The 12,236-nt window shown below is 59.4% G+C and overlaps 1 protein-coding gene across 1 annotated transcript in view; it reads left to right on the plus strand.

The window, feature by feature from the left end:
- Positions 1–12,236, plus strand: part of CROCC2 (ciliary rootlet coiled-coil, rootletin family member 2) — a gene marked incomplete at its 5' end in the record, with an annotated part of 53,249 nt that overhangs the window by 189 nt on the left and 40,824 nt on the right. Inside the window, 4 exons of the mRNA XM_080671159.1 lie at positions 7,111–7,261; positions 8,226–8,374; positions 10,391–10,497; positions 11,778–11,943. Coding sequence (XP_080527285.1) covers positions 7,111–7,261; positions 8,226–8,374; positions 10,391–10,497; positions 11,778–11,943 — 573 coding nt within the window. The remainder of the gene's footprint in view (positions 1–7,110; positions 7,262–8,225; positions 8,375–10,390; positions 10,498–11,777; positions 11,944–12,236) is intronic.

The raw sequence follows: 12,236 nt of genomic DNA on the forward strand, positions 1-12,236 counted from the left end.
ACAAGCTCACGTGGTCATCAAGAGCACACAACGGCATGCGCAGACACACACACACACACACACACACACACACACAGTGCAGGCTGACTGGGAAAGGGGGCTGGGGCCTCAGACCGCTGGTGAGCCCCTTCCCGCCGAGCCTCAGACTTGCAGCTTGCACACCGTGAGGAGGGGGGACTAGATCCAGGCTGACTTCTGGATCTAGCTCACTGCTTCCTTTGTGGCAAAGTGTGAGAGCCAGCAGTCCCTCGCCAGAGCTGCTTGTCACCTCTGCCCATGGGTGGGTGGGTGGGTGGGACCATCACCAATGTCTGTCCTGTGAGTTCCAGAAGTTCTAGTTCTGACTTTCTTAGCCCCACTGACATAACAACAATGACTGGGGGTTATCCCCATGCCCTTCTCCCCTTCACCCCTGACCCAACCTGATGGCATCCCTGCCATCTCACCCCCTTAGGTGCCTGGGGCTAACCTGGGGCTATCACAGTCAGGCAGTCCCTGCCCTGATTGACCCCAGGGGATCTCAGCGAAGGCCCATGCAGCGGTGACTCAGAATTGTTCATTAACTCAGTTCTTGGAACTTTGGAACTACACTGGGGGTGACGTGGTCCTATATAAACAATGCAGGTCCCTGAGGAAGAGCAACTGCCCACAGTTGGTGCCAGATGATTAGGTAACATGATGGAGTCACCACACACATGTGCATACACACACACACACACACACACGCGCGCGCACACACACACGCACACACACAGGTGCCCACACAGGACAGAACATGATGAGGGTATTTGAGTCAGGTGATAAAATGAGACAAATGAGGCGGCCTGGGTGGGTGATGCTCTATCCAGCTCCCAGGGGTCTCAGCTCTCTGTGGGCCTGACAGGGGCTGACCAAAGGTGGGTGAGGGAGGGGAGGGGCTTGCACACAGAGTGTACAAGACTTTCAGCAGTGTCCCAGTGGCCCCATCTGCTCATGAGGGTTCCATCATCCCCCCTCGATTCAGGGAAAATAGGGGCCCAAGGGTGGAAGCAAGTTGCCATAGTGACAGGCTGGTTTGTGAGAGAAACACAGGATGGCGTCAATGTGGGCAGTGGGCATCAGTCCTTGGTAAACATGGTTGCCCATGGGAAACTGTCATCTGAAGGCCACAAGAAACCCCATGAGGTCTGCTCCACCTGCCTGGCCAACATCTGTTATTTGCTCTGCAGTGATTGAGATCTCGGTGTATGATACTGGGGTGAGCAAGCAGGCAGGCGCCACGGGGACCCAGATGGGCCTGTCCAGACGGGGTGGCAGGGCAGCAGATGGGGAAACTGGGAGCCTGGGCACAGTGTGGCTTGAGGATGGGGGGCCTCATGTGTGACCAGGCCTGAACATGCTCCCCATGTTGGAGAAACCTACTGATGTCCCACCCCTCCAGCCAGAGCTACTGTCCCATCCTCTGCACCCCCTTCCACCTCTGGCCCCCATGTCCATGCACTAGAGCATCATCAGAATGCCAGAAGCCCCTGACTTAGATTCATTTGGCCTATTTAGGAACTTTATCAAGACAAAAGTATGTTTGTATGTGTAGCAGCACATCCGTGAACCCACAGAACATGCATGGCCGTGGCTCACTGTGCTCACGGCTATCTGGTTCTCCATACTTTTCATCCAGCTTATTGTTAAAAGCCATTGGAGTGGCTTCCAATTTGTCCTGCCAGACACAGCACTGCCATAAACATTCTGGAACATGGCTTTAGGTGCCTTGTGTATGCCTCTCTTTTGGGGATCTACCCAGGAGGGCAAACAATTGTCCTAGGTTTTGTATGTGCAGTTTTGGTGGATGCTGCCGAATGGATTTCCAAAGAGGTTGTGCCATCCAAGCCACAGGGCGCCAGGGGCTGGTTGCTACATACCCCAGCCAACACTTGGCATTTCCTAGCATTTTCCTACATAGCCATTAGGGTGAATATCCCTGAGTTTTACATTGTGGCTTTACCGTCATTTGCCTGATGACTAGTGTAGTTGAATGTATGTCCCCATGCTTATTGGCCCCTTGGATACTTCCTTTGGTGAAGTGTCTACTCTAAAATTTTGCCCATTTTCTATTGTGGTGGCTTCTCTTTTTATTATTGATTTGGAAACAAGTCCTTTATTGAAGACATGCATTGCAAACGTCTTCTGTGGGTGGGTGGCCTTTTCCTCCTATAATGGCATATTTTGATGGACAGAAGCTCATCATTTTAATACAGCACAAATTATCAATTTCCCCCTTTATGTTAGTGTTTCTGTGTGCTGTTTAAGAAACACACTTTGCCCACTCCCTGGTCACAAAGATGTTCTTCTGTTTCCTTTTAAAAGCTGTGTTGTTTAACTTTCACAGGGAAATCTGAAACCTATGTGCAACTGATCTTTGTGTGCAGCTTGAGGCAGAGATCACCATGCGTTTGTTCCATGTGCATACCCAGTGGACTGAGGCCCCCTAGTGAACATCAGCACACATGTGCGTGTGCAAACTTTGGAGGCCCATCCCACTGATTTGCTTCTACTGTTACCTCCACCTGGACACCTGACCTGTGCCCCCTCTGGCTGTTGAACTCTTACTTATCCTTCAAGGTCCAGTTCACCTGCCACCTCCTCCAGGAAGCCTGTGTGGGTACTATGGACACAGGAGCAAACATGATCAACAAGGTTATTGCCCTCCCCAGTGTTCCTTGATATGAGTCATTTTGCAGTTGGTGATTTATACGTTAGACTGGGTTTTCAGTCATTCATGTAGCGACCCGTCTGAGTTTGCTGTGTGCCAAGCATCAGTCATGCTGAGGGCTGGGATAAGGGCCCAGAGATGAATGAGTAGTTGTCCCCCACATCCCCAATGCCTGAGCCAATGCCTGGCCTGGATCTCCCCTTTATTATTAGTTGAGGACCAAACTGCCACTCATGAGAAGCATGACCCTACCCCAGGGCTCCAGGGCTCCAGGGCTCCATGAGAGACCTAAACTGAGACGGGCTGAGATACACATGGTGGGGCCAGGTGCTGCCTCAGACACAGAGAAGCTCTTTCCCTTAAGGAAATGGAGCCTGGTGGGCGGCCACCCCAGCTCAGGGCCCTCTCTGCAGCAGCCAAGCTGCAGAAGGATGGCAGGCAGACGTCTGGTGGCTGGACTTGGCTGGGGTCCCTGTCCTCAGATGTGTTCCACAAGCTGTGCCCACCCCTGGTGAGGGCCAGAGCCACCTGGGGGTCCAGGGAGGCCTGTGGGTGTGCCACTGTGGAAAGGCTTGGGAGGCTTTGAGTGGGCAGAGGTGGTGGAGGAAGGTAGGCAGTGTGCTGGTGTGGGCCCCTGGCTGCCTATTCCTCTGCATGGGCTCAAGAGGGTGCCACATGGGGGAGAACACCTGAGGTCAGTGTGCTTGCTGGACCCTGATCTCTGGCCACTGGGAGGGTGCTGGCTCAGTAACCGCTGTCAAGGGCATTTGGGGGCCCACAGGCGGGATCCTAACATTGCCATTCATGAGAGGGTGACTTTGAGCAAATCCACAACTTCCTCACCCATAAAGTGGAAGTGAGAAGCTGCCCTTTGGGGTCAAGATAATGGATATGAAAACGTTTGCTGAGAAACCTCGAGTGGCGATGTCCTGCCTCACTTCACTGATGCAGTCACAGGGCACTCACTCAGGCCTCCATCCTCCCCAGCTGAGCAGGCTCAGTCTCTTGCAGCACCCCTGGCACCCGGGAGGTGGCACTGTTGGACCCACCATGTCCACCCCTCGGAGGCCCAGGCCAGCCTTCTCCCCACACTGTGACTCTGCCTGGGTCCTGGTTGAGTTGGGGTCATTCACTGGACGCCACCTCTGTTGCCCTGCCCTCCCTGCCACTGGGCTCACCTGGACAGCCCAGGGGTCTCCCTAATTTGAGTCTGGGTGTGGGGGAGTCTTATTCTCCTTTCAGGAAGTCAGTGTTCCTTTTCCTAATCCATCCTCCACTCCCCTGGGGACCGGGACATCAGCAGTCTCTCCCTGTGCCCCTAGCAGCCTGGAGGTCCAGAAGGACCCACTCAGGGGGTTCTGATGCTGGTCACCAGCAAGGGGAAATGGCACAATTCCTCCATGTGATTTCCATTTCTGACCTATAAGTCCATTTGCCTCCTTCCCAGCTGCCTCCCCTCCGCATCTGTGAAAATGGGAGGGGGGGGGGAGTCCCTGAGACCCCACCCTCCACCCTCCATAGAGCTGTGGGGGAGAGGGTCTTCTGACTCTCTCTCTCTCTCTCTCTCTCTTTCTCCCCTCCCCCCACCCTCCTAGGAGGCTGGGGCAGGTGACACGCCCACTGCCACTACCAGCAGGCGGAGCAGGGTCCCCAGCTCAATTCTCTTAAATGAGTCCTGCTCTGATGGGGTGGGGTTGATAGGGGAGCCCCTGTTCCCCGGGTGGAGGCTCTCTCCTCCACGGCCACGATGAGGAGGCGCGGCGGTGAGGCAGGGGTCACTCAGAGCCCATCTGAGGCCAAGGGGTGCCCCGCCGAGCTGTGACCTTGCTGGGTCTTTAGGGCAGATTAGCGGAGGAGGAGGGCGCTGGGGAGGCAGGAGGAAGGGACAGGGCCGGGCTCAACCGGTGAGTCCGGGGTCTTTGGAGAAACTGATGTCCAGCCCTGGTGTCCCTCCGGCCGACTCAGGGTTTGTGGGCGCTTGTAGACATCTCCCAGGGCGCTGGCCGTCATAGTGGACGCCCACCCTCCAGGCCCGGCCCCAGGGCCCCCGCCCCGACCGGTGGAGGAGGCGACCCGCCGGGTGGGGACTGTGAGCCCCCCTGAGGCAGATCCCAGTCGGCCCGGGAGAGGCAGCGAGCAGTGGGGTCCGAGCCCGAGGTTTGCGCAGGCTCGGCCGGCCCTGGACGGAGCCCCTACCCGCGCCCCAACCCCTGCGGCCCCTCCTCCCTCCCGCCTCCCCCCCGCCCTGCGTCCCGCCCCCGTCCCCTTCCCCTCCACCCCCAGCTCCGCGCTTCCGCGGGGGCGGGGCTGCTCACACCCCACGGGCGGAGGTGGGGGAGGGCCGAGCGCCCCCTCGGCTCCAGCTGGGCCGCGGCCCGTCGCAGGCACCCGGCCACAGCTGGAACCCATTAGGCCCAGCGCCTCCTGGGACGCCTCGGCTAATAAGTGACCCTCTGTAAATGTTAGGAATGAGTCAAGTTCAGGCCGCGCTGCTGCTTTCCCGTTAGCGGGTGGCGCCGCGGATGCCTGGGGGAGCGAGGGCGGCGGGCTGCGGGCCAGGGCAGAGGCCTTCCTGGCCCAGGAGGGGCGCTTCCTGGACGCACCGTCTTTGCCTTTGCCGGCAGGCGGGGGGCGGTGGTTCTCGCCACCCCGCCCGGCCTCAGTTTCCCCGAGTGCTAATAAAGGGTTCAGGCGGGCAGTGGTTGAGCCCCATACCCGCCCCCCACGCCTTTCCTCCCAGGCGCACAGGAGAGGCGGTTGGTGGTCTTGGCGCCCGGTCCTCGCTTGGCCCAGAGGAGGCATAGCCTCCCCTTTCCCCCAAGGGAGGCTGCTCACACCCGCCCAGAGAACGGCTTGAGGGGGTCATGTGGGGGGATGTTGAGCGAAGGCTCCTCCCCAAGACCTCCCAGGGGACTAAAATTCAAACCCAGGGTGAAAAGTAAGGCTCCAGCCTGAAGCAGGGCCGGGTTCCGGGGAACCGGCACCAGGGCTCTCACTCTGCGGGCAGCAGTGGAATTCAGTCCTAAGCATTTGTTCAGTGGCTGCCCATCGCTGGGCTGCTGTTGGGGATCAGAACCAGCCTCACCAGAGGTCATGCAGGAGCCAGGTTTTGGGGGGACTGGCAGTTTGGTCCCGATGGAGAGTCAGGACCGGGAGCATTTGAGGTGGATGTGCAACGAAGACTCCAGGCTGGGGTCTCAGGAGGAGAGGACCGAGGAAAAGTGAATCAGGGCCATAAGGTTGGGGAGCAGGAGGGCACCCAGGAAGCCCTCTGTTCCCACCAGCCTGGGCAGAGGGGTCTAGACTGGAGAGGATCTTCAGGGAGAATTGGGAAGAAGTCAGAGGAGGAAGGACAGGCAGGGAGGAGACCCAGTGGTCACTCACCAGGACCCTGGGCTAGAAGGGAGATTTGGGGAGTCACAGTGTGGGGGAAGCACTGAGGGGCCAGAGGGAGAGGGCTTCCAGTGGAGGGGGTATCTGGGCACAAGGTGGCCAGTTTGGTAAGTCTGGGACTTGGGGGGGGGGGGGCAGGTGACAGCAGGGCCCTGTTTTGCCACCCTGGAGAGTCACTGCGAGTGGACATCCATCTCAGAACCCCTTGAGAACCGTCTGGTCACCCTTTCATATTTAATTCACTGCCTTAAATCAGACATCCTGACTATGGCAGGGCGGGTGGCTAAGACCTGCCTTACTCCTGGGTGATCTTATCTGGCACCTGTCACATCCACAGGCTTCCTCTGGTTTTAAATGGCTATACCCTCACCCTCTGAGTTCAAAGGCCCCTGACGGTCCTCCCCACAGTCAGCACCACAATTAGACCCAGACAAAAAGGCCCCTGCCTAGTCTGGGCACCCCAAGACCAGGCCCTCCCCCTGCTGTTGTTGACTCAGTGGAGCAAAGATTCCCCAGGCCAAGGCAGTGTCAGCTCAGAGTCCCAGAACCCCGAACTGAATTTCCTGCCCACTTCCAGGCCTCTCTGAATTCTTCCAAGGCAGGTCAGCCGCTCTGGAGGCTAGGCAGGAGGGCCACCTCACTCCTCACACTGCCCCTTCCTCCCAGCATCCCTGGAGAGGTGCACATGTGAGGGCTCAGCCCAGCCCCTCAGAGTGGAGCAGTGCCAAAGGGCGGGGTGTGGTGAGGACCTAGGCTAGCTGTTCTTGGACAGGTCCTTCTCCATACTTCCTAATTGGTTCGTCGAGTGGTGCCAGGACAGGCAGGACGCCACGCCACTGTACGGTGGAGAAACCAAGGCACATGTCTTGGGTGACCTCAGCCTCACCCAGTCCTCTCCAGGGCATTTTCTGCTGTGGGAGAGCTCTATGGTCACCCTCACCCCCATCAACTCCACTGGTCATATAGGGGTGTCTGGCAGCTGTTCAAGGGCCTGCCAGCCCCAGGTGTCTCTGGTGGGTGTTTTTCAGAGGCTGGAGGACACCGTCCTGAGCCCCACAGCCAGCAAAGAAGACCGGGCGCTGACCATGCGTGGGGAAGGCTGGCAGGCCTCACCCACGCCCCTCCCTGCCCGAATCCGTGAGATCGTGGCCAGCAGCCTGGGCGAGGAGCCACCCCAAGGTGAATAGAGGTGGCAGGGGAAATGATGGGGGTGAGGAGACACGAGGGGAGCTGCCCAGCCATCAGCCGCAGTCCAGCTTCAGGGAGTCAAGCCCGCATTGTCCTCTATTGGGCCCCTGCTGGCCTGTCATCTTCCTGTGTGAAGGGCCACAGAACCACACCCTCCCATAGGGTGGCCCAGGGGGTCATGTGTCATACCCACTTTGTCCTCACTACTAGGCCACAGGGACCTTTCCAAGCCAGCACTGCATTTGTGTTTGTGAACCGTTTGTGAGCGCCAGTCTTGGTTTCATCCACATTTGTTTTTCATTAGATGAGGGAAAACCCTTAGGGTTGACACTCAGGAAACAGATGCTGATCAGCTCCCCCCCCCCCACCATCCCATCCCCACCCCAAGAGCTGTGCTCACCCAACCCTGCAGGCCCCCTCGAGGCACCTCCTCATTGTCATGCTTTTCAGCTGAGGAACTGGCCCTGAGGCTGGGTTCCTGCACCGAGGCCACCCAGTCGTTGGACCTCAGATCGTGCTCATAACTCCAAGCCAGTCTGGCACCCCCCTGGGTCCCAGGACCCCTTCGGTACTGAGGGTCCGTGCTACCCTCTAAAGGAACTGAGAGCTCACTAGGGTGTATTAAGGAAAGAGAAACCCTATGTGTGGCTGGAAAAGCAACTCATTATTCAGGGATGGGATCTGGTTACACTGAATCAGCAGTTCCCACTGTTTACCAGGGCTGGGGCACCCCCACTAGTTGTAATTGGTTTGGGGCTCACCCTGGGCATTGGTTTGTATTTGGGGTAAGGATGTTGGTAAAAGGCAGGAGGCAGGAGAAGGCCCACTGACCAGAGAGCAGGAGAGGCCCAGAGCATGAAGTCTACCTCCCCCACATCTGGTCCCCTGGGTCAGAACAGCCTGCAGTGCCATCATAGGGACAGGGTGCTATGGCTGACCCCGGTGCCACCTGCAGGGGTGCGGGAGCCACCAGGAGCCTCAGCCCAGGTGCAGGAGGAGAGTGAGCTTCTGCAGGAGGAGCTGACCCGGCTGGAAGACCTGCTGGCACAGGTGGGTGCCGAGCGGGATGAGCTGGCCAGCAGGTACCATGCGGTCAGCGAGCGGGTAAGCGTTCATAATGGGCACGTGGCAGGCCAGAGAGGGGGCAGCCGGGCCCAGGTTGAGGTGGTCACCCATTGGGACTGGCAGTTGGACCAGTGGGACTATCATCGAGTCTTAGGATGTACCTCAGCCACGCAATCCAAACCCTGGGCTGGAGGTGGAAGGTGAGGGCAGGATGGTGCCAGGCCGCCCCAGGCTCACAGCCCAGCTAAGGCATTGAATTGTGCCTGCCTGCCCAGGAGCCCTGTGGGGGCAGCCTGATCAGTCCTGACTGTTGGCCCAGCGACTAGCCCAGGTGAGCCCAGCACCAGCCCTCAGTTAGCACCTGCCCAAGGAGGGAGGGCGGCAAACGGAAGGAAGCAAGCCCTTTGGAGTCATGCTGAATTGGCCCCAATACTCAGACCCAGCTTGTGGAGAATTGGCTCAGCCCCAGCCCCCACCCCTTCCTGACAGCTGAGGAACAGCTGTGACCCTTGGCCTGGGTCCTCCATCCTCTGTGCCTTCCAGGGTGTCCGGCAAGCTGCAGCAAGAGGCCGATTTGGTCACAAATGGCGGGGAGGGGGAGGCAGGTTCCCATTGTATGTGGGGAAACTGAGGCAGAGTAGTGAAGATACTTGCTCAGAGCCTCTTTTCCATTTCTGCCACCCCCACACATGATGGCTTCTGAGGCATGACTGGGCAAGGGGGCCCAGCCCACAGTGTGGGGGGCTCAGAGGCCCTGCTGGGTTGGCCCAGTCCCTGCCTTTGCTATTTTCAGAGACACCTTGCTCCATGTGTCTCTGGATAGATGATTCCACTTTCCAGATGAGCAAACAGAGGCTCAGAGCAGCCAGAGTGTCCAGGGCCCTGCTGCCGTTATTGGGGCTGAGACCACCACCAGTGACCAGTGCTCTGTGCTAAGTGCCCGAGGGCCCCAGGGTGGGGTGCCCTCTGCCCCGACTCCCACACTGTGGACACCCATTCTCATGGTTGCCCAAACCACCGTGGGGCCCAGGGCAGGGCTGAGAGGCGAGGGTCCTTCTCATGGGGTCCGGGGCGGGAGCACTTGGAGAACACTCTGTGAGCTCGCCTGCCCTCCCGGGGCTGTCTGTAGCCCGCTGGCCATGGGGGTGGGGGATGTTCCTAGCACAGGGTGGGGAGATGTTGGGAACCGGCCAGTGGGAATAGAGGCTGCAGAAATCCTGTGGACAGATTAGCAAACCTCATGAGTCAGATCTGAACTCACAGACTCAGAGCTCAGCCCACGCCCGGGCTCCCTTGTTAAGCACAAAAGAGGCTGAGCCTCCCCCAAGTTACCTGGGTGGGTGGGGGTCAGGGTGGCCAGTGTGACTGTTTCCTGATGTCTCCAACCCCAGTGGCAACCCCTGCTCCCACCCCTAGATCCATTTGGGACCTCTGGCCCCTCTTTTCTCATCCACCTCCCCACACACCTGGTCCCAGGTCCTCAGATCATGCCACAGGTGTGGCCTCCTGCTCTCCTGACCTTTGTATCTTTCAGCCCCCAACCACCTTGCCTGTAGGGCCTGAGTTCCCTCCCCCAACACCCCAGAGTGTGCCCTGAGTCAGCACATCTTGTAGGGACCTACATCTTCTTTCCCCCTCAGAGCCCCAGGGTCCCCATCTGCTCAGGCTCTGGGGCAGGCCTGGCCCACACATGGTGGGTGTGGTCCCCACTCACCTGCTGGATGTGGTGCTGGGAGCAGCAGAGGTGTGAGCATAGGCAGAAGGGGCAGCCAGAGGGTGGGACCCCAAGCTCACTCACTGTCATAGAGGGTGACCCCAGGCCTGCTCTGCAACTGGCTATCCTGCCCCACTATGTGGCCAATCCAAACCCTGGAGGCCACCTCCTAAGCTGGCCGCACACCCCCAACACATGGCCAGGGTGTGGATACCCATCCATCTGACCCACCCTGTGGAGGGGACTGAGCTTCTCCAGACCCAGACCCTACCTGACCCCAGCCCCTTGGGAGGGCTTTGTGCCAAAGCTGCCCCTCCAAGTGGGCTAATGCTCCCCTCTAGCTGCAGGCCCGGCTGCAGACCACCGAGGCCCGGCTGCGCAGGTCAGAGCTGGAGCACAGCGTGGACCTGGAAGAGGCACTGGGCCGATTGGAGGCTGCAGAGCAGAGGTGAGACCAGGCAGACACAGCAGTCAGGGCTGCAAGGAGCTCGGCCATCACCTCAAGAGGCAATGGACCCCACTGTGCCTTAAAGCTGAGGGCTAACCTGCTCCCAAAGTGGCTCTAAGTCGAATTTGCCTGTAAGAGTCAGCTGCAGGCTTTAGGGCTTGGGAGTGGGGGAGAGGAGCAGGCAGGGGAAGCAGCGGGTAGAGCAGAATGGGGAGTTGATGGCCTTGGGCGTGGGGTGCAGGTCTGACAGGCTGTGAGGGTCTCCCTGACCCTACTCCTCGAGTGTGCCCCCCAGGCTCCTGATGCCTGCTGTGGCTGGTGCTCTAGCCAGCACTGCAGCCGACTGTGGCCCTCGGGTAGCCCAGCCCATCCTGGGGTGCCCATGGTGCTGTCCTCAAACCCCCTCTTCATGCTCTGGCCCTGACTCCCAGGCTCCTTTGGCCTTGGTCACTCTGATTTCATGGTCAGTGGCTCATTTGTTCACTGTGGTGAGCATGTGTGATACCCTAGCCTCGCAGAGGTAGCCCCTGCACCCCGAGACCCCTAATCCTCAGGACACGATCCCAGAAGGGCAGGTCATCCCTCCAGCTCTCTGCCCAGAGGAGCTGAGCCCTCAGTGTCTCCACCTGCAGCCCTGGGGAGGTTCAGGCCCATGGAGTTCTTCCACTTCCTGCACTCGCCCATCCTAGGGGACTGGAAAGGGAGGAGAGTGCTGGGAAGCCCTTTGAGGGGGGCATAATCTGAGTGGAGGCTCACACCCCAGGAGCAGAGAATGTCCTGCTATGGCCTCGCTGCCTGGCAGGGAGATGCTGGCTCTGGAGGGTGGGTTTGGCATCCCTCCACTCATAGTCCTGTCCTGGGTGGAGAAGGCTCCCATGGTCACGGTGGGGGCGGCCCCTCCCTGTTCTCACCTGCCCCACTGCAGGGACAGCACCACCCCCTAGCCCTGGTACCCTGGCCAGGGTTCCCAGCCCTGCCCCTCTTTCTTATTCCGGGGTTCACCTCTGCACCCAGGATTGAGGAGCCTGCCCCAGTTGTGGGGGCAGAGCCAGGAAAGCTCAGAGGGGGAGAAGGAGGGGTCCAGGGTGGCATCCAGATGTTGGCCCCAGTTTGGCAGCCATTGGAGACCCACTGCATATGGTCAGTGCTGCTTAAGGGCATGCAGGGAGCTGCACCCTGAGCTGGTATCGGCTGGGCCCAGGAGGTTCAGGGCCAGGTCTCAGAGCCTCTCTAAGCAGAGCCACCCGCCCATGCCACCGCTGTGGTTCCCACCTGTCCAGGAGCACCGGCCTCTCCCAGGTGAACACACTTCTGAGGGAACAGCTGGAGCACATGAAGAAGGCCAATGACACGCTGGCTGAGGAGCTGGCCAGGACGACGGGCAGCGTGCTCCACCTGAGGGGCGAGCTGGAGCAGAGGGAGGCTCAACGCTGGACGGAGAGACAGGTGCCCCCTCTGCCTCCACCCATGGGCAGGGGTACTTGCTCCAGTGCCCGTGGCTGCTGGGGGCATGGCCAGCAGGGACCAGGACAGGGGAAGCTGGCTTCAGCCGTGCTTCCTTCTGAGGGCAAGGCACTGGCCTCCTCCCATGCCACATCCCCCACACTGCTTGGCCACGGCAGTCTGCCGAATGGGGGGCCCCAGGGTAGGGAGACTTCCTGCTTGAGAGCAGGAGGGCAGAACCGAGGCCAGACCTGGAAAGTAGGGACAGGCTGGAGTCCTGGCTCTAGCATGTCCAT

The sequence above is a fragment of the Plecotus auritus genome, assembly GCF_963455305.1.
Source record: "Plecotus auritus genome assembly, chromosome: 5".
In the NCBI taxonomy this organism is placed as follows: Eukaryota; Metazoa; Chordata; class Mammalia; order Chiroptera; family Vespertilionidae; genus Plecotus; species Plecotus auritus.